We start from the raw sequence: 25,164 nt of genomic DNA on the forward strand, positions 1-25,164 counted from the left end.
TGGGATTATCCCAACATAACCTACCTCAAAAATTCAAATTAGTAGCCATGTTGGTCTGAAGTAGCACAATAAAATCAGAGTCCAGTAGCACCTTTAAGACCAACAAAGATTTATTCAAGGCGTGAGCTTTTGAGTGCAAGCACACTTCGTCAGTTCTTAGTCTGACAAAGAGTGCTTGCACTCGAAAGCTCACGGCTTGAATAAATCTTTGTTGGTCTTAAAGGTGCTACTGGACTCTGATTTTATTGTGCTTCCTCAGAGAGTTGTAATGGGGATAAAATGGAGGAGGAACAATTTACAGAGCTTCTGGAAGGAAGGGCAGAATAAAAGTTGAGTATATAAAGAAATATGTGCATGGTACCACAAGATCTTAATACTCAAAGCAGCAAAAGGAACACTCACAAAAATGAGCATAAGAACCAACTGAAAAATAGCATCAGGCACAGAATATCTTACCTATAAGCTCTTCTAAACAGTTACACTGTTTCCTGAAGGACAGTAAGGCCATTCCAGAGGACTGGGACCACCACCAAAATGCCCATTGGAACTTACAGTGAAGGGTACTTTCCCCTGGGTTCTAAGACTCCAATCGCAGAACAAGGGGAGAATAATGGTTGTGCATATGGTTGCCAGCTCTGGGTTAAGAACACAAGAACATAAGAAAAGCCACATTGGGTCAGTCCAACACTCACACAGTAACCAAAGCCCATGTGCCATCAGAAGGCACACCAGCAGGATCAGAATCCCAGAAGCCCTCACTTGAGCATACAGAGTATCACTGCCCCAGAGTGTTCCATCCAGAGGTAGTCAAACTGCGGCCTTCCAGATGTCTGTGGACTACAATTCCCATGAGCCCCTGCCAGCACTGGCAGGGGCTCGTGGGAATTGTAGTCTACGGACATCTGGAGGGCCGCAGTTTGACTACCCCTGAGAACTTGTAGCTAATAGCCACTGATGGACCTCTGTTCTATCGGTTTATCCACTCCCTTCTTAAAACTGCCTATGCTTGTAGCTGTCACAATTTCCTGCAACTGTGAGATGAATGGGTTAATTATCCCCCCCTCCCCCGCCACCACCCAATCAGAGAAGAAAAGGCCGTCCTTCACCAAAACTGCTGGCTCCAGCTCTGATCTGTGAAGAACCTGCTAGATGCCTCATAAATCAGGCACTGAAAATGGAATCCGTCTGTGGGGGAGCACTTCCACAACTGCATTTCCTCAGCAGAAACTGTTTCAAAGAGAGGCTCCAAGGACCACAAGCTGCTGAGTTGCCTGTCATATGCAAATTTGTTACTATCAGATTTTGTAGGAAATCACGATGGTTAGAGCATCACAAAAAGGAATTGTTCTGTCTTATAGATTAATCCTTCTTTGCCCATAGTTTGGAATGGTCCACACACACTAATTGGATTAGGTCCAAAACCCTTTTGATTAGGTCCCATTTATTACCTGGGCTCTGTAATCTAATGTAGGACACCTTACTCTGGGAAACCATTGACTTCTCTTTGATCTCTTGCCCTTCCTTTCTGCTTATGATGGCTCTGGGTCTAAAATAGGTTTGCCAGCTTTGGGTTGGGAAATACTTTGGGGAAGAAGCCAGAAGTGGGTGGGATCTGAGGCAGGAAGGGACCTCAGTGGAGCGTAAAGCAGCTGTTTTCTCCAGGGGAATTGATCTGTCACCTGGAAATGAGCCATAATTCCAGGGGATCTCCAGGTCCCACCTGGGGATTGGCATCTTTTAAAACATCTCTGCCAACCCATTGTTCCTTCATGCCTCTGAGTTGGCTCTATTCAATAATGTGTAACACAAAGGTGCTTTCAAAAATATGGGTACCCCACGAGGATTTATTTTAACATTCTTCTTTCCTCTTGGTAGTAATTCAGCAGTTGTTCCACCTAGCTAAAAAATTGCAGGAATGCTCTGGGATTAAAAAACAAACAGGAAAATGAGAACATCCTGGAATGAGGCAGGCATATAGAGATGCTCACTTTTCTCTATTTGCTGTTTGATGTTCTTTGTGTTTCCTGTGGTGTGCAGCCATTTTATAGCCTCCTGTTCCTCAAGGAACAGGGTGACTGGACAACAGTATCCGCTCTATGTTTATTATCTATGGCACAAGATAGGCTACACCAGGATTTTACATCATGTTCTGATTCAGCTTCTTTCCATTGTTTATTATTATTTTTGTGTAACATCCTGCCTTAAGAATTGTTTTAGGAAACTGGAAAACTTGGCTTGTTCTTTTTCATTTGGTTAAGAAAATGTGGACAACAATCAGAATTTTTAAAATTTCACTTTACTCTGGAGCAGTCCCTTTTGTTCACCCCAAAAGCTCTCACAAGACGTGCATGTACAAAAGCCATTAAGAAAGGTTTGCCAACCTCCAGGCTGCCCTTCCAAATCTTCTGGAGGTGGCAACCCCTGGTGTAGTGGTTAGGAGTGCAGATAATCTGGCAAACTGTATTTGATTTCAGACTCCCCCCTTGCAACCAGCTGGGTGACCCTGGGCTCGCCACAACACTGATAAAACTGTTCTGACCAAGCAGTAATATCAGGGCTCTCTCAGTCTCACCCACCTCACAGGTGTCTGTTGTGGGGAGAGGAAAGGGAAGGCGACTGTAAGCCGCTTTGAGCCTCCTTTGGGTAGAGAAAAGCGGCATATAAGAACCAAGTCTTCCTCTTCTACGCATGTGAGATTCTGCCAGTTTTTCCACTCAGTGTTGCCCAGTTGTATGTTTTTTTAGTCCAGCCCCACCCCTTAATTCCTGACCATTACTCCTTATTCCAGCCCCTGCTCTTTATGTAGGTAGGGTTGGCTGCTCCACTTTGAGAAAAGCCTGAAAATTGGGGGGTGGGGGGTGGAGTGGGGTGGAGTGGGGTGGCCAAACTCCTTATGTCTATGGGCACTGTACCCCATGGACATCTGGAGAGCCACAGTTTGGCCACCCCTGGAGCACACCATGGGCCCAATCCACCCTCAAGTCTAGAGCAACCGTCCTCTTCAGGGACATGGCGGTCTCCTGGATATCGATGCAAACGAGTAGCCGTGTTGGTCTCAAGTAGCACAAGAGCAAAGCGCGTCTTGAAGGCGCTTCGCACAAACGCGAACGTCGCAGATTCATGTTCCTCCTGAATCCCTCAGGCCTCGAACATCCTTTTTTAAAACTCCAATTTCGCTTAAGGACATGCGCAAACCGCGCGAGCTCCTTTGTTTCCACGCATGTTTCCTTTGGGTTTTTTAATGCATTGATTTTATTATTATTATTATATTATTATTATTATTACTATTACTACGTTGGTCTTTTGCACTCGGCACGGCGACGGTTAAAACCAGCGAGCGGGCGGCGCCTTGGCAGCGGGGCGGGGGACAGGATGCAGGCGGGGGCGCCTTTCCTGTGGGCGAGCCCGCCACTGCCCGCGCGCGCCGGGAGCCGCTTTCCCCGCCAGGCCGGAGCCTGGAACGTGGCTGTCCGAGGCGCGCAGGCGGCCGACCGGATCCGTGGCCCGGGGCGCATCGGTGAGAGCCGCTAAGGCGGGCGGAGGGGCGCCGTGCAGCGCAGGGGGCGAGGCAGGGCAGCGGGAGAGCGCGGAGACCCCCACTCCCACCGGGCGACGCCTCCGCAGGGCAGCCCCCCTCCCCCGGCCGCCCCGAGCAGTCTGCCCCCGGGCGATCCTTGGATTTCTCTTTTGTCTTTTTAAAACGATTCGCTCCGCTCCGCTTTCCCCTTTGTCCCTTCCAGTGCTGCAATTCAGCATGGCGGGATTTAAAAAAAAAAAAAAAAAACAGCACGGTTTTTGTAGCGCAGCAGATCGTTAATCCGGATTGCACAGAGGGAAATCCAGTTGTGATAAAATGTCGGACGATGGTGGCACAAACCCCAGTGCTGTGCCCAAGCGACCTCTGTGATGTTTGTAGGACTCGGGTTTTGTTTTTTGGGTTTTTTTTTGGGGGGGGGGGTTCTTATGTTTTCTTGTGCACCGTTTGAGATGGAATTTGGCCTGTAGGCGCCTTCGGCCAGGGACCTGTCCCTTTCTAATATGTATATTGGTTTCGATTGAGAAAATGTACATTTGCAAGGCTAGGATCCGATTGAGGCAACTCACCAGGGCAGGCTGATGCTGCTCCATAACGGATCTAAAATAAAGGCATGCCTAGAACACAGTGACCTCACATCTGCCTAGAGCAGGGGTGGCCAAACAGTGGAACTCCAGGTGACCGTGGACTACAATCACCATGAGCACCATGCTGGCGGGGGCTCATGGTCATTGTAATCCACGGACATCTGGAGAGCCACCGTTTGGCCACCCCTCCCTTAGAGGGTTTGCCGTTAGATGGAGAGAGGATGTTAGGGGAGGGGCGGAAATACGGAGATATTGTGCCTCAGTGACAGAGGATGTGTTTGGCTTCCCAAAGGCCCCAGTTCAATCCCTGGCATCTCCAGTTGAGGGGATCAGGGGGTATGAGATGGGAAGGGACGGATGGGCAGGGGCTCATGGGAATTGTAGTCCATGGACATCTGGAGGGCCGCAGTTTGACTGCCTCTGGAGTAGAGTATATGGACCTTGGTGGACCAGGGCTTTGGCTCAGTCGAAGGCTGCCTCGTGGGTGTGTTTCAAAGGTTAGGGCAATACAAGAAATTCTGTGCTGAGTGGGCAGCTTTTAAAATAAAATTCAAGGGGGAAAAAAGACTAGAGGTCGTTGCAGGAAGAGTGTTGGGAGGAAGAGGCAAAGAGGACTATTCATTCTTGCAGGGCTTGTCTGTTTTGTCTAGATTGGATGGCCTCCTAACAGTTTCAGGACTAGAGGGGAAACTGTCCCCATCTGTGTATTTTTTCCTCTGTTTTTCCTCCATCACTATGGAGATGGTGGTCGATAGAGACAGAAGACACAATGTGTATCTCTTAAATAAGAGAGATTTAGCCTATATTCATTTTGCCCTGCCTCCCAGAAATACAGTACAGAATATCCTGTTCTTGCCTTCATTTTATTTTCACTGCTGAGTAGGTTAGGTTGAGAGAGTACTGGCCCCAGGTGGCTCAACAAGCTTCCATGGCAGAGTGGGGATTTGAACCCAGGACAAAGTACAATCCCAGATCAAAGTACAATACCCTAGCCACTACACCATACTGACTCTGCGACCCACCAGACCTGAGCAGGTGCATCTGAACAAGCCAAGAGCATGTCAGTTAAATAAAGATTTCAGACTTAGGACATGGATCACCCTCCCCCCTCACAAAGAATTATGAAAGCATCATTAAAGTAATTTTGAAAAAAAAAACTTATTTGAGGGACTAGATCTATGTGCTGCCAGCAGGAAGAGAAGAAGAAGAGCTGGGTTTTTGTACTCTGCTCGTACTACCTGAAGGAATTTCAAATTGCCTTTCCTTCCTCTCCCCTGTGAGGTTGGTGAGACTGAGAGAGCTCTGAGAGAACTGTGGCTGGCCCAAAGTCACCCAGCTGGTGAGGACTCAACTCTGGTTCTTGAAATTGGAGGCCACCTCTTTTAACCACTACACCAAACTGGTTCTCAGAGCTACAGAGAGGAATTTTGAAGGACTGAGATTCAAGGAAGCCCAAGAGCTGATAGCTGTATACAGATGCTGAAATTTGAACTAACCAGACAAATCTTCAGCTACTGATCTCCAGCCATGCTTAACACAGAACTGGAATTAGGGTACTTCCATAGCAGAAAGTGGGGTATAAATATTTAAATATATCAATACAATTGTCTTTCTGCTATGGGAGTAATTAAAAAAATATATCAGCAATTGTCCTTGGCATGTTTGCTGATTTAAAGACAATATTCTCCACATAGGTCATCGACAGGTTCTTTATTAATAGGGCAATGAAATAATCTATTGACCGAATGTATAAGAAAACAAGTCTTTTGCTTTAAAATCACCCACATCAATTGCCTCCCTTTTCTTAATTCACTTCAAAATGTAAATATCATGATGCTGGCAATATGTCCAAATGCTGCCAGGGGCTCATGGGAATTGTAGTCCATGGACATCTGGAGGACCACAGGTTGACTACCCCTGATCTAGGAGATCCAGATTCTAATTCCCCACTCTGCCACGGAAGCTTGCTGGGTGTCTCTGGACCACTCAGCCTATTTTCGATCTCCATTGGCGAGACAATATAGTGAGTGAAATATAAATTGACTGTATTTACATGTCTTGTGTTCTTTCTTCTTTCCTCCCCCCCCCCCGCCCCCAGTAGTGAGTGGGAGTCAAGAAAGTACTGTGGAGCCAGAGATTTGTATGGGAGCCTCCGCAAGAAGGTTGAGAAGGAAGCCCAAAGCAAATATCTAAATACTGGGCGAGTGGCAACAGGATTGCTCTGGAGAAGAAGCATTCGGGGCAGGCCCCACATTGAGCACCGGACCAGACGATCTGCTGTGAGTTGGTCTGAGGAGAGATACCCTTTCTATAAAATCGAGTTCTGAGTAACAGCAGCTATGGGGGAGAAGTCTCACACATGCCCCTACTGCGGGAAAGGCTTCCGGCGCAGCTCCCACCTGACGCGGCACCTCGCCATCCACTCCGGGCTGCAGCGCCCCTTAGGTGGGAAGCGCCTCGGGCAGCAGGTCCCGGAGGAAGACCGCCCCTACAACTGCAACTATTGTGGGAAGTCCTTTGCCCGCAGCGCTCACCTGGCCCGGCACCAGGAGACCCATTCGGGGGAGAGGCCGTACAAGTGCACCTACTGCGGGAAGGCCTTTGGGCGCAACTCCCACCTGACGCGCCACCACAGCACGCACACCGGCGAGCGCCCATACGAGTGCGGGGTCTGCGGCAAAGCGTTCACCCGCAGCGCTCACGTCACCCGCCACCAGGGCACGCACACGGGGGAGAAGCCGTTCCGCTGCACCCGCTGTGGCAAACGGTTCACCCGCAGCGCTCACCTCCAGCGTCACCAGGGCATCCACAGTGGGGATAAACCCTTCTCCTGCGGCGACTGTGGGAAAGGGTTCACGCGCAACGCCCACCTCGAACGCCACTGTGCCACTCATTCGGGCGAGAAGCCCTTCAAATGTGCCAGCTGCGGGAAAGGTTTTGGGGCTGCCTCCCACCTTGTACGGCACCAGAGGACCCACAAGGTGTAGCTGGCTGGAAGTGCTCCCAGATCCATCCAAGCCTGGATTTTGAAACGGCCAATCTTGTAGCCTTGGATGGACTTTGGTCTTGATAATGGGTCTTTTCCACCTGTTTTCTCTGTTCCCAAACACCCAAGTCCTCAGCTGTTGTGATTTGAGGCAGAACCGAACGTGTTTATATATGGCTTCCAAGAGTCAAGAAAAGATGATTTTAGATACTGGGCTTGCAACTGTTCAGAAAAGACAGGAATCAAATCAGCTTGGCTCCATATTGCCCCATCCTTTTTTTCCTTCAGTGCCTCAGATGAAGGCCGCTTTATAATTCCAGGTTGTTGATATTTTTGTTGTTGTTAAGCCCAAACCACATAACAAATGTGTAGAAACTGACTGCAAAAGCGACTAGAGACCACCAAGGATATGTAGTTACATTAACAGTCCCTGGACCTTTTCTGAGTTGGGATTAATCCTGTTTTTTCTCTTTTCCTGCTCCAGTCTTCCCCTTATGTTTCAGCTCCAGCCCTTGCAACTAAGTAAATATTGGTAATTGTACTGATCTGCCTACAGTGTCTAAGAGAACAGTACCAGAGCATAGGAGTGTTATGTGTGTCTCTGAGCATTTTAGCAAGAAAAAAGGCTACCTTATTTCTTGAGAGGCCAACTTTCAGAACTCACTCAGCCTCTGTCACAACTCTTCCAGGGCAAAACCTGCTTTACACTCCTGCTCTCTGGCCTTTAGCCTCAATAACAATCTTTGGACATATTGACCATTTTACAGGTGGGAAACTGAAGTGGAGATACTGATTTTTTTTTTTCCTGGTCAGCAGCTGTGTGATGCTGAACAGAAATATCAAGCCAGTCCTTCTGGAGCATACAAGCTCTGGGATGGCGTATGACGTGTTTCATATCTCACACTTTCCCAGTGACTCTTATCTTGCTTTCTTATATCAGCGGCTGCTGTAGTTATACTGATAATGCTTTACAGCATAACTCTGATATTGTCTAGGACAAGCAGAATTAGACTGCAGATTAGTTGATTTTGGGGGGAATTATTTTAAAAATAGTCTTTCCCCCCTGAATTTTGATATAGGGATGAGCTGAGGCAGATAAAACTGACAAACTACATTATCAACTGCGATCTCAGCGGCTTTCCTATGCAGAAAAAAGGATGGAGACGAGGGGGGGGGGAGAAATCACTGGCGTAAATGGACGAAAGCTGTAACGGGACATCCGGCTGCTGTGCATTGCACTGGCAGGGCAGAAGCAAGAGACTACTAGCTGCAGTCCCCACGGCGTTCTTGTCACTTACCCATGCTCCCTGGGAAAGATATCTGTCTTGGCTTGTTCCAAGATCTTGTCACAGTAATCTGTCCCGGCAGCCCTGTTACTTGTGAGTGTAACTGATTGGAAGTGCGGGGAATGAGACCTTTTGCGAAGGGCCAGTGCCACAGAAGGGCTTGGTCTTGCATCAGGTTTCCTATGTAGGTCAGCTGCCGTGCCACTGACTGAATCACACGGCTTGGCCTCAGCACCATGCACACTTGGGTACGATACCTGTGATTTGGGCTCCCTGGAATTTGGGAGATCTAACCAAGAAACATCTCATCACTCTTGGGGGATGGCAGCCATGGCTGAACACTGACACCAGCTCACAAATCCTACATTGGTTACGCTGAATAGGAAGTACTTCAAAACAATTCTACCAGTTTAATGTTTTTTTCAACTAACCCGAAATACCTAACCCCAAAGGGAAACTCCAGTGAGATGCAGCCGGACGGTCTTCTACCAGTTTTTCCTTCCTTGGATGGACTTCTGCAAAATGGAGGACCCTATCTTCTCTGCATCCAAATCTTTCCTTGGTGAGAAGAACTAAAATCATAGCCTGGGGGAAAGAATGCCAAGAGTGACTAATCAAACCGTGCTTGTTTCATGGTCCTGCATAACCATGTGTTTTCTTTCCCTGTGTGATTGTTTATATGCCAGCAAAGAGACAGCAGCAATATGAGTTTGCCTCTTAAGAATTGAAAACCACACTAAGACTGCCATTTTTCTCTCTCTACGGTTGCTAGAACAATGAGGAAATGCTGAGAGTGTGATTCCTAATCCTGTCTGTGCAGTATTCTTTGTAGTAAAGACTGTCATTATTGGCTTGCTTTCTTTTAGCATTTCCAGAACTCAAGAACTGCCAGCACCATGCTTGGATATTCATCTTGATCCTATATGGCTTGTCACCACCATAGGATCGTTGGGCGTCATTTTCTTCAAAGTCAGACTTTTAACTATCTTAATGAAGATTCCCCTGGGTACTCTGCCACACTAAGGGTTGCAGCCAGGTGACTTTTTCACTCAATCTCACCTAATTCTCCTCTTCATTACAGCCTCTGTCCCATGTGGCTTTTGTTCAGGCAGGTCCCATGATCCCCAGCATAGCCTTTATGGTGGTCAAAAGATACCCCACTTCCTTGTTTCAAGAGTAGATAATGCTAAGTCTTGGTCATATGACAGTTCTTCTTGACTGTTGGGGGGGGGATCAGTCTCACCAGTAGGAAAAGGGTCAGCACAATCTGGTGCCATATGTGGTCTTCATCCACAGTAGGGGTCTGACCACTGATATCTAACCCTTCCTTTGATGGAAACACCTGGCAGCAGTAGAGGAAACAAAGCCCAAGAGACCCATGCTTTCCTGTCTCTTCCAGGTAACCACGTGAGTCTTCTTCTAAGAGGTAAATTGCATCCAGTGATGGAGCTATGATAGGGGCTTGGAGAAAAGGAAGCTGCAAAAGGTGAAAAAGGAGAGCGAGGGAGCAGGAGGGAAGAAGGAGCAATTATGGGGGCCCACAGATACACTGTGCTCAAAGGTTCAAACTATCTGCTGTTGTCCCTGAATCTCACAGTTGTGCTGTATGAAGCATGAAGATGGTGAATGGCTCTGTCTTGGAGCAAAAAGGCAGCATTTCGATTCTGTTCCCCACACATATAAGATATTAAATAACTTTTAAAAACACTTTTATAGTGTATATATTAAAGAGATTTTGTGAGGGTGGAATTTACCAGACGTACGAGACCTAGCTAGAGTCTACCAGTCTAAACCTTCAATCTTTCAGCGTCACCTTGATTCTGGATCAACGGGGCCACAACCCTCAACACTTTTTTGAACAGCTATGTTTTTTTTCTCTTGCTAAGCTGCTGATACCAATCAGAAAAGTGTCATAGAGTGCACAAACATGTTTCAGCGACTTACTTGGCCAATAGTTTGTTACTACTTTCCATTGTCAAATGTGGGCACACAAATGCAAAAATGAGGGATGGTAGACTCCCAAAATGCATTAAAAGTGCACAAAACTGTAGAAAACAGTTGCTGAATGTTCCTGAAGTGAGATCAAAATGGTGTTGCATCTGTCATCCTGAAGTCACAAAGCTGCCGCCATTTTGAAATATTTTTGGGTTTTGAAGAGCATTCCGGCATAAACTACTGTAGAAAGGGGCAGTCAGCTGAGGTCTGAAGATGAAATCTAGTAGAATCATCAATCTTTAATTAATGTTTAATTGGCACTTCCAGTTAAAGATAATTTTCTCTTAAATCTTGTCTTTGCTGCAAGAACCACGTGTAGAAATAGGACTCAAAACTAATGTAACGTCTCTCTTCTAGTGAAACTAGGGATGTGATCCAAAGAAAGGTCTGCCAAAGGCCTACTGATATCAGTTTAATGTGATGATTTCTGACAATAGTAGTCACCACAAAATCATTTCTTCCCCCGTCATTTGTCCATGCTCTAATGTTCACTGGACTGTATCTATGATATAAATTCATTCTGCTTGTGAACTTTGCTCTTACAAGAAATGTGTGATGTCAACTGTGGTTTAAAAAAACCCCAAAACCGTTTTCAGAGGCTATATGTACTATATGGTCGGTAACGTTTCATCGTGGGAAAGTGATATATCATTGCTGGTAGTATATAATTTTTTCCCTTTCCAGTCATGGCCTCTGCTCAAGGTGGTTGTGTAAGTCCCCACAGTGCCTGTGTCTGAAAGGGGAAAGCTGAATGTGAATTCCCAGCATCCTCCCCAACCTCTTGGCAAGGGGCATGCGTGTGCTAGTTTTTGTTAATTTGTATTTAGTAGGTCAGGGTGATTACTAATGCACATTTCTTCCATGTTTTTCTTATTTTTTCCCCTTAGCAGTTTACAGATATATGCAGATCCACTAGAAACAAAGTAACTAAAATATATAATGCTTACAACAGCGGGGAGAGCTAGACAACTTGCTCCCACAAATTCTGCCTCAAAACAAAAATCACACAAGCAATGGTGTGATAACAAACTAAAACTCATGTCGCTTTTATTTTATGTGAATTCCCTTTGAGGGAGAATTTTATGTGATAATCCGACAAGAAGTTGCCATGAGGGTTTCTCCCTCTTCCCTCCATTCTTCTGTGGTTTCATGTAAAAGTTCCTTAATTTCCCTTTCAAAGTTAGGAGTTTCCCTCCTTTGAACAGCCTATAGTTAAAAACCAACGTAGTGGCACCAACACCAGAGTATTACCACATGGGAAGGGAAGGGAAATGTGAAAATTGAATTGGATGATGATAGAAGTGCAGCCTTCTAATCTAGCGAGGCAGGTTCGATTCCGCAGTCCTCCACATGCAACCAGCATGTTTGTCTTGGGCTCGCCACGGCACTGATAAAGCTGTTCTGACCAAGCAGTGATATCAGGGCTGTCTCAGCCTCACCTCCCTCACAGGGTGTCTGTTGTGGGGAGAGGAAAGGGAAGGCGACTGGAAGCCTCTTTGAGCCTCCTTCGGGTACAGAAATGCGACATATAAGAACCAACTCTTCTTCTTGTTTTGAAATTTGCTACAAAGCTAATTTGCATCTTAATGCATCTCTATACAGTAAGAATTTCTATTCCCAAAATGCCAATTTCAAAAGCAAGAGGACTTAGTGTTGTAAGAGTTCCTGATTTACTCTTCAGCCCTCACCTAATTCTTTTTGCAATGGAGACCCCTGCCATGGAAGGTTAGCCAGCTGTTCGTTTAACTATCTTATAATCAGAGTCACACAGAGCTAGATGAAACCACCGCCTAGATTACTCTTGGTGGGCCACCATGTGGAACAGGATGCTGGGCTAGATGGCTCACTGGTCTGTAACTTTCGTTCTTATGACCCACCCAAGTATTCTCTTGCAGCAACCTGTTGCTTAATACCAGGAAAGCTGGTACGATATCAAGGGAGAGCCACTAGTCCCCAAAATCATAGCTGTGCTTCTTGAGAGCATCCTTTGCTTGTGGCGGTCCATTTCACAGTTGGCCCGCCAAGCAATGCAGCGTCTTGCTTCAACAAATGATGCTTTTCTTCCTTACTTTCTGGAAAGAAACACATATCGGAAGTGTGGAAACTACAGTTGTGAAGGGCAAAGGGGCCTAAAATCCAGGCTGCTGATCTTCGCTAAAGCTTCTTGTCTGGGGTATGTTTAATTCTTCAAGTTCTGGCTTGAATAAATACTACAGAATTGTATTTAATTCAGTGAAATGTGGAGCCTTCCTCCATTACAAGGAGCTTTCTTGTGTCAGAAGAGCTTCTTTGGCCACATTTAGCTGAGTGGAGTGACAGGATCCAAGCTATTGCATCATTAGTTCTCATTTGTAAATGCTTGTATTTGCTTGGTGCCGAGAGTAGCTAAGTTTCTTCAATTCCTCCTGCTCAGTAACTAGTTCACCTATAGTGTTTTTTTTACCATGGCTCAGCTTGGTGTTTTGTTTTCCCCTGAACTATTGTCTTTGGCTTTCTTCCAGAGGAGGGTGGCAAGTTGACTTTACTTTGCTTGTGTATTTGTCTGGGGTGGGGATAGGCTGGGGTTTACTTGGAGTTGTTTGTTTGGACTGTGTGTTTTCTATAGTTTTTAAAAATTATTGCCAATGGGTATGCCCTAAATCAGTGGTTCTCAACCTGGGGGTCAGGACCCCTTTGTGGATCGAACGACCCTTCCACAGTCTTGTGGGTTAGATAGAGTGTCTGTCTGGAGCAGTGGAAAAGAGCGAGATCGGCATGGTGGGACAAGAGGCAGAACTGAACTGAGAAACCCTGAGGAAAAAAACCAATTTATATACAATCACGAACAATGGATTTTCACACCATTGGTCTGTTTCAGTTTAATTTCTGTGAAAGAACACTTGCATAGTTTTATGGTTGGGGGGTCACCACAAGGTTGAGAACCACTGCCCTAAATGAACAGGCACAAATGCTGTGGCAGAAATGGCATTGCCAAATTCTAGCATGCATTCCTGTTCTTCTGAAAGGCTTATCCCTGTCTATTTCCCCTGGTAATTGCCCTTGATATCTGACTCTATTTTCCTACTGTACTAACAGTGTCTATCTCTGCTCTGTATGAAATAAACACTTTTGTTTGGTTTGGTTTTCCTCAGATGTCTTTTTTTGTAACGTGATCAGTCCTAATCAACCAAGGCCCTCTTCACAAGTGCAGTCCTTTGGAAGAACAACAGCTGGGGAGGGGGGGTCATCATAGAGTTTTATAAAATTATGCACAGGGTAGAGAGAGTGAAAATTTTCCTCCCTCTCCCAAAATACTAGAACTTGGGGGCACCAAGCAATTTAATTGGTAGCAGATTCAAGACAAGAAAATTTCTTCACTCAGGAGTGATTAAAATGTGGAATTTGCTGCCAGAGAATGCAGGGATGGCCACTACAAGGATAATAAAATCAGAGTCCAGTAGCACCTTTAAGACCAAAGGTGCTACTAGACTCTGATTTTATTGTGCTACTTCAGACCAACATGGCTATCCATTTGAATCTATCCTATTGCAAGGATAGTTGGCTTTAAAGGGGAATTTGATGCATGGAAAAGGCTGCAGTGGTTATTAGCCATGGTGCCAAAAGGGAACCTCAACATTCGGAGGCAGTAAACTTATACCAGTGCCATGAGGCAAAACTGAGAGGGCCTTGGCCCCTGTGACCCTGGCCCTCCAAAGTAACTGGTTGGTCACTGAGTGAGAAAAAATACTGGACTAGGTGGATTACGGGCCTAAACCAGCAGGACTGTTCTTATGTTCTGTCCTTATGCTCACATACTAGGTAATTAGGAAGCCACAATGAAAGAAGTCATATAAACAGACCAAACATGAGGGCTTTATGCTAATTTTTTATTAAGATCTCTGATGCGGTTAGAGGGTTTTTCTAGAATGGGCTGGCAGGGGCTCATGGGAATTGTAGTCCATGGAGATCTGGAGGGCCGCAGGTTGACTACCCCTGTTCTAGAACTTGGGAGACGGTATTCTGTCTTGAAAATTGCCAGGTAACCTTGGTCTAATTACAGTTTCTGCCTGATCTACCTCACAGGGATAAAATGGGAAGGAAGGCGTGTAGACTTAACTCCGTGGAGAAAAGGCCAAAACAACAGCAAAACCAAATAGGGCTCATTCATTACATTAGCTTTGGATCCACTTAAAGAACCAATGTGGGCCCCAAAATGACCCTTTTGCTGCCCTCCCAAATGTCTCCCATTTACATTCCATCAGGATTGATGCAGTCTCCAGAGGTTATTGTATTCTTTGAAGAAATACATACTAATGAAAGATTGATAGTGTGGTGGTTGTGTGGGACCTGGGATAACCAAGTCACAGCTCTGTGGAGGAAGTTTGCAGGATCATCTTGGTTCATCACAATCTCTGAGTTTAACCCATCCCCAGAGGGGGGGGCGGTGAGGGGAGTGCAGTATAATAAACTACTTGGGAGTGCCTAGGAAGATTTTTTTTTTAATTCATATGCACTATGGATTCAAATTGCAAACTGGGTTGGGTCCAGCTGGCTTTTCACACTGTCTCATCCAGTCCTTGTCCTATATGACTTTTGTACATACAAATCCAACCTAAGAGGACTTAAGGCTGACGAAGAGTGCTTGCACTCGGAAGCTCACGCCTTGAATAAATCTTCGTTGGTCTGAAAGGTGCCCCTGGACTCGGATTCTATTGTCCCTGCTAGGAACTGTTAGGAAAGCCACAGGCTGGAGGCCTCCCAGAATCCCAGCCCACCCCTGGAGAAGAGGGCTGCTTTGGAGGGTGGCCTCTCTGGCTTCGTGCCCCTCCACGGCCAGGGCAGAGGCGCCAAGCCCGGCCAGGCCCAATGATGCGTGGTGCTCCCCGGGCGCCCGACACGCTGGGGGCCTCCAGTTCCCGAGGCTCAGGCGTCGCCCGCTTTTTCCCGGGCCTGCTTGGCCTTCGTGCCCAGCGCCAGGGGCCGGGGCCGCCTTCGCAGCGCCCCGCTAAGGGCGCCTTAGGCCCGGCCAGGAGCGCGATGCCGCTAGAGGGCCCCGGCTGCCGGCTGGAGGAGGAGGAGGAGGAGGAGGAGGCGGGGGGGGGGGGAAGGCCGGGCCGGTCCCCCGAGCGCAGCTCCCCCCTGCCTCTTTCCCCGCCGCCGCCGCCGCCGCCGCTGACGATTTTGGGGGCTGAACTTCCCGGGTCAGGCTGGCGGAGGCCGCTCGTCGCCGTGGCTGCTGCTGCTGCTGCTGACGGCCTGCCTCTGGAGCGCCCCAGCCGCGGCCTCGCGGGTTGGTGTTTTGTTCGGGAAGCGAGTGCGAATCGCGCGCGCGGCGTCGCAGGGAGCCGGCCCGAGGAGCCGGAGGCTGCAGCAGGTAACTGTGGCCGGGCGGGCGGGCGTGTCGGGCAGCGGGCAAAGTCCGCCGAAGCAGAGCCGGACAACTTCCGCGCCGGCCCCGATCCGGAGAGCGACGCGTGGCGAGGAGGCGGCCGAGGCCTTTTCCTCTCCCCCCCCCCCCCGCCCCGGTTGTGGGTCATCTGCTGCGTCCGGGGTCGTGGAGCAAAACCGGTCGTAGTAGGGCTGGGCTGGGCTGGGCTGGGGGTGGCGAGAAAGGAGACCCCCATTTCCCCGGAAGAGCTCCCGCGCTTCTCTTGAAAGCAGCGTTCCAGGCAGAAATCCAGCGGGCGACGCTTCCTCTCTCTTGCCAGGAAAAGCCTCACCTGTTGAATTTCTACAGCCGTTAACCCCCCCCCCCCCAGCAAGGCTTGCCAGGGCGGGGAGAAGGGCTAGAGGTCAGGGGCCTTTTGAGTTTAGACGAGTTTAGGCCACATTGCAAGGGGAAAGAGCCAGGCTGCAGGCCAGGATACAGGCAGGGATGCCAGCCTCCAGGTGAGAGATGAGGACCCCCCAGAATTACAGCTCCTCCAGCTCCTCTGGAGAAAATAGATGCTTTGGAGGGGGGGGGGAACTCTGGCATTGTATTCCACTGAGGCCCCTGGCCTCCCCAGGCAACACCCCCAAATCTCCAGGAGTCTCCCAACCTGGCAACCCTACCTGTCATCCCCCACCAGTGGCCAGGGGAGACCTGGCAACCGGAATAGTGTTGAAATTTGAGCAGAGGGCACTTATTTTTTCAGGGTCTTTCTGCAGAAGTGGCTGATGTATTTTGCTGAGATACAGTGGGCCCTTCTGGACCCATGCCAGAGACCTGTCTACAGGGACATTGTACAGGACAATTATGGGACCCTGCTCTCGCTAGGTAAGGAATTTTCATTTTATTTATTCCTTTTCTTGATTTCCCCCCCTCCCTAAAAGTAGTCAGTTATTGCTGTATAGAGACCCAAGAGAGTTACAAAATTAGCATACTGATAACAGCCAGCTATTTCTGCTGGTTTGTGGATGTGTGGGCTTTTGGGTCCCACAGAATTCTTCATTGGGTAGAAACACTCCTGTATAACCGAGAAGCCCACATCCTCTTTTGCCAGCAAAACTGTCTCCAATAAGATGTATCAGGACACCTATTTATCACCAACTCTGCAGAGACTTAAACGTTAGGGTTATACTATTTTGAGATGTAGTGGGGAAAGATGAAGAGACAGGGAGCAAATCTCCCGACCCCAAGTATGCAGTGATTGTAACGTCTCAGAGAGTTTGCAACATTTGGAGGTTGTGTTCCAGTGGAACAGCTCTGGCAGAATTCTCACAGAATTCTGTGATTAACCACAGAATGTCAAGAAGGATCAGCTAGGCTGTTGGCCTTTGAGGCCACTACTCCCTGGTCTGACTCATGGCCATTGGTATTGCTTGCAGGGCTGGCCTTCCTAGTTCATAGGGAAACATTGTTTTTGGAGTGGTGCCATTAGCAAGCAGACTTTCTTTCTGTGTATTTATTTACTTAGATTCATATTTATAAACCACCACTCCTGGACCCAGCTGCCTCATGGCGGTTTGCATTTAAAATTAAACCTCACGTAAAACTATACAAGTCCAAGACAACCCAAGACAGCACCAAAACCTCAGTCTGCAGAATTTCCGACCTCTCTCCCACCCCCCACCCCCGTCCCCCATTTGCAACAGCTGTCATCCCCCCAGGGGAGGGCAACTTCAGGTTTTGTACAAGGAGGGAGCTGATCTTCCTGGCCTGGCCTCAACCAAACGCCTGGCGGAAGAGCTTCATCTTGCAGGCTTTGCAGAACGATGACAGCTCCATCAGGTCCCTCAGCTCTTCCAGGAGCTCATTCCACCAGGTCGGGGCCAGGACAGAAAAGGCCTGACCCTGGTCAAGGCCAGGCGTACCTCCCAGGGACCAGGGACAGGCAGCAGATTCCTACCCGCAGAGCGAAGAGCCCTGTGAGGGGCATAAGGAGACAAGCGGTCCTTCAGATAAGTGGGGCCCAGGCCACGGATGGCCTTGAAGGTAAGAACCAAACCTTGAACCTGATCCAGAAGCCGATTGGCAACCAACGTAGCTGCCTCAGCACAGGCTGGACATGGGGACTCGCAGATGACCTCATGAGGCTGCATTTTGCACCAGCTGCAATTTCCGGGTCAGGGACATACCGTGTCCAAATGGCACTGGGTGGGTCACATGACTTAAAGCAAGAAACCAACGAGGCAAAGCATCCATTCAGTGTTTGGATGACATCTCTTTTAAAAAATCGAGCAAACATATCCCTATGCTGGTTTTTGCTTTCTTTCCCTTGATAGACACTGGAACCATGAACCCAAATCCTCATCCCGCGGGCGCTGAGAACACGCAGGCCCCAAAAGAGTTACCAGGACGGTCCGAAGGCTCCCTTTACTTGTCTCCACCTGGGCATCAAGGTGAGGATGCGGGAAAGGGATGGACCAAACCGCCTCTTGCTCTCCCCATGCCTAAAGACAACCCCTGCATCCCTCCCAGGGCATACATGGGGCCCAGCCAGAATGTGTGTGTCCAATGTGGGGATAGCCTCAGCCAGGCTCAGGAGAGCCTCAACCGAGCTCAGGAGAGCCTCAACCGAGCTCAGGAGAGCCTCAACCAAGCTCAACATATGATCAGCCAACCCCAGAGACCCCAGTGTTCCAGCAGTAAGCTCTACCCGTGTTTGGACTGTGGGAAAACCTTTGGAGTCAGCTCTCACCTGACCATTCACAAGAGAACCCACACGGGTGAGAAGCCATATGCGTGCAACGACTGCGGGAAAAGGTTCAGCCAGAGCTCGACCCTCGTCCTCCACCGCCGCATCCACACAGGGGAGAAGCCCTACAAGTGCACCGATTGTGGGAAGAGCTTTTCGGTGAGTTCCCATCTGACCAAGCACCAGAGAATCCACACGGGAGAGAAGCCTTACGAGTGCCAGGTTTGCGGGAAAAGGTTCAGCCAGAGCTCGACCCTCATCCTGCACCAGAGAATCCACACAGGGGAGAGGCCTTATAAATGCGACGAGTGCGGGAAGACCTTCAGCGTCAGCTCCCACCTCACGATCCACCAGAGAATCCACTCTGGGGAGAAGCCGTACCGCTGCATGGAATGCGGGAAAAGCTTTCGCCAGAGGTCAGGCCTCAGCACGCACCAGAAGGTCCACTTGGTGGCCCTTCAGAGGTCTTACAAGTAAGGTTGGACCCCAAAACCCACCCACTGATTCCCGTCAAAGAATTCCCATTTCACCGTTGAAAGCAAGCCAACAGAGAGGGAGGAACTGATTACATTTTTAAAAAATATCCAGAATTCAGCAACCAGATTTTATAATAATACTATTTTTTAAAAAAAGACTTATTCAGATGGTTATACACTGCCTTAATCTGCATGCTTTGTTGTAGGTCAGCTGCGGGAAAGGTGGAACTGTTGTCAGACTCTCTTTTTGTTAGCAGCAGAAACTCCAAAAAACGGGGGGGATCAGCAGATATGTGGTGGTACTGGAAAGTGCGGTCAAGTCACACCGCGGGGCAACCCCGTAGGGTAGGGGTGGCAAACTGCGGCCCTCCAGATGTCCATGGACTACAATTCCCATGAGACCCTGCCACAGTTTGCCCAGCCCTGCCATAGGGCTTTCAAGGCGAGAGACATGCCAAGGTGACCTGCCATTGTGTGCCTCCGTACAATGGCCGTGGCACTCCATGGAGGCCTGCCATCGAAATACTATCCAGGGCCAACTCTACTAACCAGGCTAGCAGATCTTCAGGGGTCTCAGTCTACAGACGGAGGTTCACTTCGCGAAAGAAAGTGCAAAGATCAACTTTACTTGGATGTTACAGTGACTGGACACAGTTCCTTCACCCCCAAAGGCGCCTCGACAAGCCCACCCTTGGATTGTGACCCTCTGGCCACAATCGACAGCTCGACAGCTTCTAAAGCAGCCCGTTCAGTGAAGAGACTCTGCCGGAGACAAAAAGAGGAGGCTGTCATTGTGCTTTCAGAGAGCCTGGCGGAGATATGTGGGAGGCTCAGACCTTCGGTGGAAGGCCATCCCTCTGCTGTGGAGTTAGGGATTTCTGGATTGTAACCATTGAGGCTCACATGTTGCATGAGATCTCGTCATGTTCTGTCAAGATGACGTTTCTGCTTGGGGATACTGCATTTGCCAAGCAATTAAACCCCCACATGTTGTAGCTGGGAACATGCCCTTGTAGCGAACAGTTAAGAGGACTGTTTGAAATGCCCTTGTGTCAGTTTCACAGATGGCTATTGGGTAGTGTCCATGCCATCACTGGTGGCATTCTACTTCCTTTTCACCTTCTCTTTTTGAGAGACTCCAACCCCGCTGTGCCACTCCCATGAGGAAAGTTTTGTGTAACTCAGTGAAGGTGGTGAATACCAGCAATGCTTTCTACCCCATAGCTATGCTCTGCCATTTTGTGCATACTTTCATGTGCTTAGTTGCCACACTGTTCTGTTTTGCTGTTTTTAATATTTTTTTTACCTTTTTTTACAGAGGTTTTTCTGAATGTACTTTTTCTGACTTCAGGGGCCATGATTTTAAATGGGGATGTAAATGTAACACGTAATGTTAACATTTTTGTCCTCTGCTGAGTGATTCTAAGCTTTTCTCTTTTTAAAATACCAAGAATGGGCTACTCCTGCACAGCAAGGCTCTCTCTATGATATTACATGATTGCAGCACCGGAAATCCTATTTGTGCCAAAGAACTAGGAGAGGAGGCAGCTGTAACACTTCCATCTCCGTTCTTCCATCGGTTACTTTGCCTACATCCCTTCTGCACCTGAGACAGTAAGTCCAGTCTCACCTCAGCAGGTGAGAGAGAAGAATGTCTCCAAAAACTAGTGGCGGAACAGTTTGGGAGACGCAGTCCTAGCAGAGTTACACCCTACCAAACCCAGGCGGCTGGAGCCAGCCTATACTTTCTATCAGCGGAACAGACCTTTCCTGCCTTCCTGCTCTGTCTTTCCACTGCAACCCACAGAACTTCTCAAATTGCTATTTGTGGATAGAATCATAGAATCATAGAGTTGGAAGGGGCCTCTAGAGTCAACTAGTCTAACCCTCTGCTCAGTGCAGGAACGCACAACTATCTGCCCACCCACAGTGAACCCAGTTTCATGCACAGTTGATGTTCCCCCACCAAACATTTCCAGAGTCCAGCCTAGCCTGAAGGAGATTCACTTACCATCCCGCAGTGGAGATCAGCAATTCCCTGTGTATGTAAGGAAGGGCCACAAGAGACAGACACTGGCACATCCCTTCCTGCCCACCCACTCACAGTCTGCCTCATAAAATCAGCATTTATGTCAGATGACTAGCCTCTGCTTAAAAACTCCTAAAGAAGAACTCACCACTTCCTGAGGAAGCCTGTTCTTAGCTCCCTCAACCTTTCCTCACAGGGTCTGTTGTGGGGAGAGGAAAGGGAAGGCAATTGTAAGCCACTTTGAAACTAGTAGAGAAAAGCAACATATAAGAACCAACTCTTCTTTTTCTTCTTCCACTCGTCACTCCTCTCTAAGAAGATTATGAACCATTTACAAGCATCCTTTGGGTGCGATCTTTCAACTAGTTCTCGATCCACCTTACAGTAATAAGATCCATACCACATTTTACTAATTTGTCAGTAAGAATTTCATGTGGAACCTTATCAAAAGCCTTACTGAAATCAAGGTAAACTATGTCCACAGCATTCCCCTGATCTAGCAAGGTAGCAACTTTCTAAAAAAAAAGAAACAAGGTTAGTCTGACATGACTTGTTCTTGAGAAAGCCATACTGACTCGGTAATTACAGTCATCTGCTCTAGCTGCTCAAGGACGGACTGATGATTTGTTCTAAATTTTTGCCAGCTATACACGTCAAGCTGATGGATCGGTATTTACCCAGATCCTCCTTTTCCCCCTTCTTGAAGATGGGGACAACATTTGCCCACCTCCAATCTTCTGGCACTTCACCTGTTCTCCAAGAATTGTCAAAAATAATGGATAGAGGTTCAGAAATTACATCTGTAAGTTCCTTTAGTACCCCTGGGTGCGATTCATCTGGTTCAGAGGATTTGATTTCATTCATGGACTGCCCCTACAGTGATCCTAGGCCACAACTCCCATCCCTCATCCCGTGAAATGATTTTGCCACAGTGAGCATGATTCTTCTCGCAAGAGAAGACTGAGGAGAAGTAGGAATGAGCAGTTCAGCCCTCTCTTTATCACCTGTTACACCTCTTTTACTCTACGAGAGTGAAAGCTTTACCTTCCAAGGTCTGAGCTTTTCATACTCCAAGTTCACTCTGGCGTGCGCCCATGTCCAAGTTAAAGCCTCGAGGCTCAGCTTAAATATAAATCAAATTGATTAGCAAGTGTTGCACAGCATAAATCACTCCAATGGAAGCAATAGACATCAAAGAAATAAGCCTTCCCCCTGCTATTGAAAAACCTGCCTTAGGAGTTGGCGCTCACTATTTTCGAGCAAAAGGGGATGCCTCCACAGTCAAGGGGTGCAGCACATGCCAGGGTGGAAGAAGAAAATGAAGAAACAAAATGTTTTAAAAGCATCTTTTTTAGTAGAAGTAGACTATGCCTTATCTATCAACTCAATAGCAAATTTAAACCAGCCTGTTAATTCAGCTGTAAAGGGGAGGAAGCCCCAGCAAAAAAAATTGGAAGGACAGAATCATCTCCCAAGGTCAGATTTCTGGGAACTAAACCTGCTCACAGCTGTTAAAGGTAAAGGTAAAGGTATCCCCTGTGCAAGCACCGAGTCATGTCTGACCCTTGGGGTGACGCCCTCTAGCGTTTTCATGGCAGACTCAATACGGGGTGGTTTGCCAGTGCCTTCCCCAGTCATGACCGTTTACCCCCCAGCAAGCTCGGTACTCATTTTACCGACCTTGGAAGGATGGAAGGCTGAGTCAACCTTGAGCCGGCTGCTGGGATTGAACTCCCAGCCTTATGGGCAAAGCTTTCAGACGGCTGCCTTACCACTCTGCGCCACAAGAGGCTCTAAGAAGCTGTTAAGAAGCAGCAAAAAGAGCTCTTCTACATAAGTCAGAATCTGAACATTTCTGAACTAAGGTTCATTCTTCTTAGCAAAGCCTTAGGCCAGCCTTTCTCACCTTTTTTTACTGTTGAGAAACCCCTGAAACATTCTCCATGCCTTGAGAAACTCCGGAAGCGGCATGATTGTGCAGAATATGTTTGGGAAGCATAGCTGTGTACCTGGGGTCCCCCCCCTTCCCGCCCCCCTGGCTCATTGTTGGCCATTTTGGTCAGCACAGCCATATACGGTCATACCACCCATTAAATATTTAACAAATTCCAAATATATATAAACAGTTAATTAACCCTCACCCATTTGGGAAACCCTTCCCTGGCGATCAAGAAACCCCAGGGTTTCACGAAACTGAGACAGCCTGACTTAGGCTATGAAGTTCCTTGCAGTGAGGGATATTGAAGAGGGGGGTGGGGGGCTCTGGAGTGGGAAAAGGGAATTGGAAGAGATCTGGATCCAGCCCATTGGCTTCAATGGACTTGGAAGGATGCAACTCTGCTTAGGATGGCACTATAAAGATGGCACTTATATTCCTACTGTTATGATGGTCAGTTCTTAGTCTGATGAAGAGTGAAAGCTCACGCCTTGAATAAATCTTTGTTGGTCTTAAAGGTGCTATTGGACTCTGATTTTTTTATGATGGCACCGGCAGTCTCTCTGATTGCTTTTTAAAGTAGGAGCTCCAGGTTGGACTTAGGAAGCCTACTTGGTTATGAATGGTCAGCATATCGATTGTTCTTGCCAGTGGATCTGGGCTAGCAAAGCTCAAGTCCTAAGGGGAAAGTCTGTTGTGCTTTCAGTAGTCCAGATGCCTTTAGATGGGTCACTTAGCCCAGATACAGAAACCCATAGTCATTTTAGGTGCTCCTCTTTTCCCAGCTTCTCTGATCAGCAGGCATTTAGAGTTAATCTCTCATTAAAATCTTGCTCTCTAATCTCCATGGCTTCATTCAAAGTGTATAAAAGTTCCAAGGGATACATGCATGTGTCTCCGTGTGGTTATTCTTAATCAGCAGCTCTTTTACATGCTTGAGGAAATAGAGAACTGGCTGATGCAGGCCTATCTAGAATAAAGTCCTGACTCCCAGCAGTTAGACCTGCACAAATCCTGCAACTGCAAAATGTTGATCTACGGAATGAATGGTTGCAAACATGGATGCCATCAAGTCCCACTCGATATCTGTAACCTGATCACCACCGAGAGGCCCACAGGATTTGTGGAAGAGGGCTAATAGAATATGGACAGGCCTTGGCAGTGGTGCAGACCTGTTGTTTAAATGTGGCAAAATACCAGGGCACAAATGTGATTGTGGTGTAGCTCATCAAACTATCATCTGCCACAGAAATGTGAGTGTCATGCTTTCCAGGGAGATGTGATGGAGCTCTTTGTACTTTCCCCAGCTGTGATTGAATGGATTAAAAACTTAGATAACAGTTTTTAGGGGAATTGCCAAATCTGTCTGCATAACTGTTGCACTTACTTATTGGCCACGTATTATATATGCATATTATTATTATATGCTTCCTGTGTGTAACTCTGCCATACAATTTTTAAAAAATTCCCTTGCTTCTGGGGGGGAAAACACCAGACTGGAAAAATGGTAAAGGCTCCCTGGGAGAGAACAACCCTTTAAAATCGTAAGGCACATTAGAAGGCAAGAAGGCAATGACACAGGGTACCTTCAAAACCACAGCTATAATTCAGACCAACATCTGGCTTTGCATTTCTCCTCTGTTCCTGTTGTTACTAAAGGGGAAAAGCCATACTGTCCTTCCGCCAGAGGGAGTGGCAACTTTAATTCCAGTTGTACAGTGCATGCCTAGCCAGAGAGAAACCTAAATCGTTTGATTGCAATGATCTTAGAAGAGTGTAACTTTGTTTAGGATTGCACTGTTAATTAGAAGAAAACATGCAGATTCTGTGAACAGGTCCTTATCAGTGTAGTATCACGCCTGAGCATGCAGTTCCCTTCTCTGGGACTCAGGCATTCATTTCCTACAAAGGGGACCATTAGAAAAATGTATCTGATTAGAGGGATAGGCATAGAGGTAGCTGGACTATCAAGCTGGACAAAATTAAGCTGTTACATAATCCTTTTCCATCACACATTTATACTTTTAAGATGCCACACAAAATTGTTTACCCTCCTGTTTTCATGCTGTTTACCAGCACTGGCTAGGCTGCTGTGATGTCACAGAAATTTTCACAAATCTATAGATGTGGATAATTTGGTATCAGTATGAGGAAAGGAAAGAAGTGAAACCAGTTAGGATGGGAACATGAGACAGAAAAAAATATACAGGGACTAAAAAGAGTAGGAGGCATGTG

General features: G+C 47.5%; 2 protein-coding genes across 6 annotated transcripts; both read left to right on the top strand.

Moving 5' to 3' along the window:
* The first annotated feature begins 3,359 nt into the window (after positions 1–3,359).
* Positions 3,360–13,507, top strand: LOC143825779 (uncharacterized). Of its 2 annotated transcripts, none has more exons than XM_077314092.1 (2): positions 3,360–3,517; positions 6,221–13,507. In XM_077314092.1, the coding sequence occupies exon 2, from the start codon at positions 6,462–6,464 to the stop codon at positions 7,107–7,109; it is 648 nt and encodes a 215-aa protein (XP_077170207.1). In that variant the 5' UTR covers positions 3,360–3,517; positions 6,221–6,461; the 3' UTR covers positions 7,110–13,507. The 2 variants fall into 2 exon arrangements, with proteins under 2 accessions (XP_077170207.1, XP_077170208.1); XM_077314093.1 differs by having other exon boundaries at positions 3,367–3,517; positions 6,224–13,507.
* Positions 13,508–15,431: 1,924 nt separating this feature from the next.
* LOC143825778 (zinc finger protein 75A-like) lies at positions 15,432–23,446 on the top strand. Of its 4 annotated transcripts, none has more exons than XM_077314090.1 (3): positions 15,432–15,742; positions 16,519–16,627; positions 18,076–23,446. In XM_077314090.1, exons 2-3 carry the CDS (start codon positions 16,528–16,530, stop codon positions 18,963–18,965), a joined length of 990 nt encoding a protein of 329 aa, XP_077170205.1. In that variant the 5' UTR covers positions 15,432–15,742; positions 16,519–16,527; the 3' UTR covers positions 18,966–23,446. The 4 variants fall into 4 exon arrangements, with proteins under 4 accessions (XP_077170205.1, XP_077170204.1, XP_077170206.1 ...); XM_077314089.1 differs by having other exon boundaries at positions 15,435–15,742; positions 16,506–16,627; XM_077314091.1 differs by lacking the exon at positions 15,432–15,742 and adding an exon at positions 15,918–15,936.
* Positions 23,447–25,164: the final 1,718 nt, after the last annotated feature.

This window comes from Paroedura picta, chromosome 16 (genome assembly GCF_049243985.1).
Source record: "Paroedura picta isolate Pp20150507F chromosome 16, Ppicta_v3.0, whole genome shotgun sequence".
Classification (NCBI taxonomy): domain Eukaryota; kingdom Metazoa; phylum Chordata; class Lepidosauria; order Squamata; family Gekkonidae; genus Paroedura; species Paroedura picta.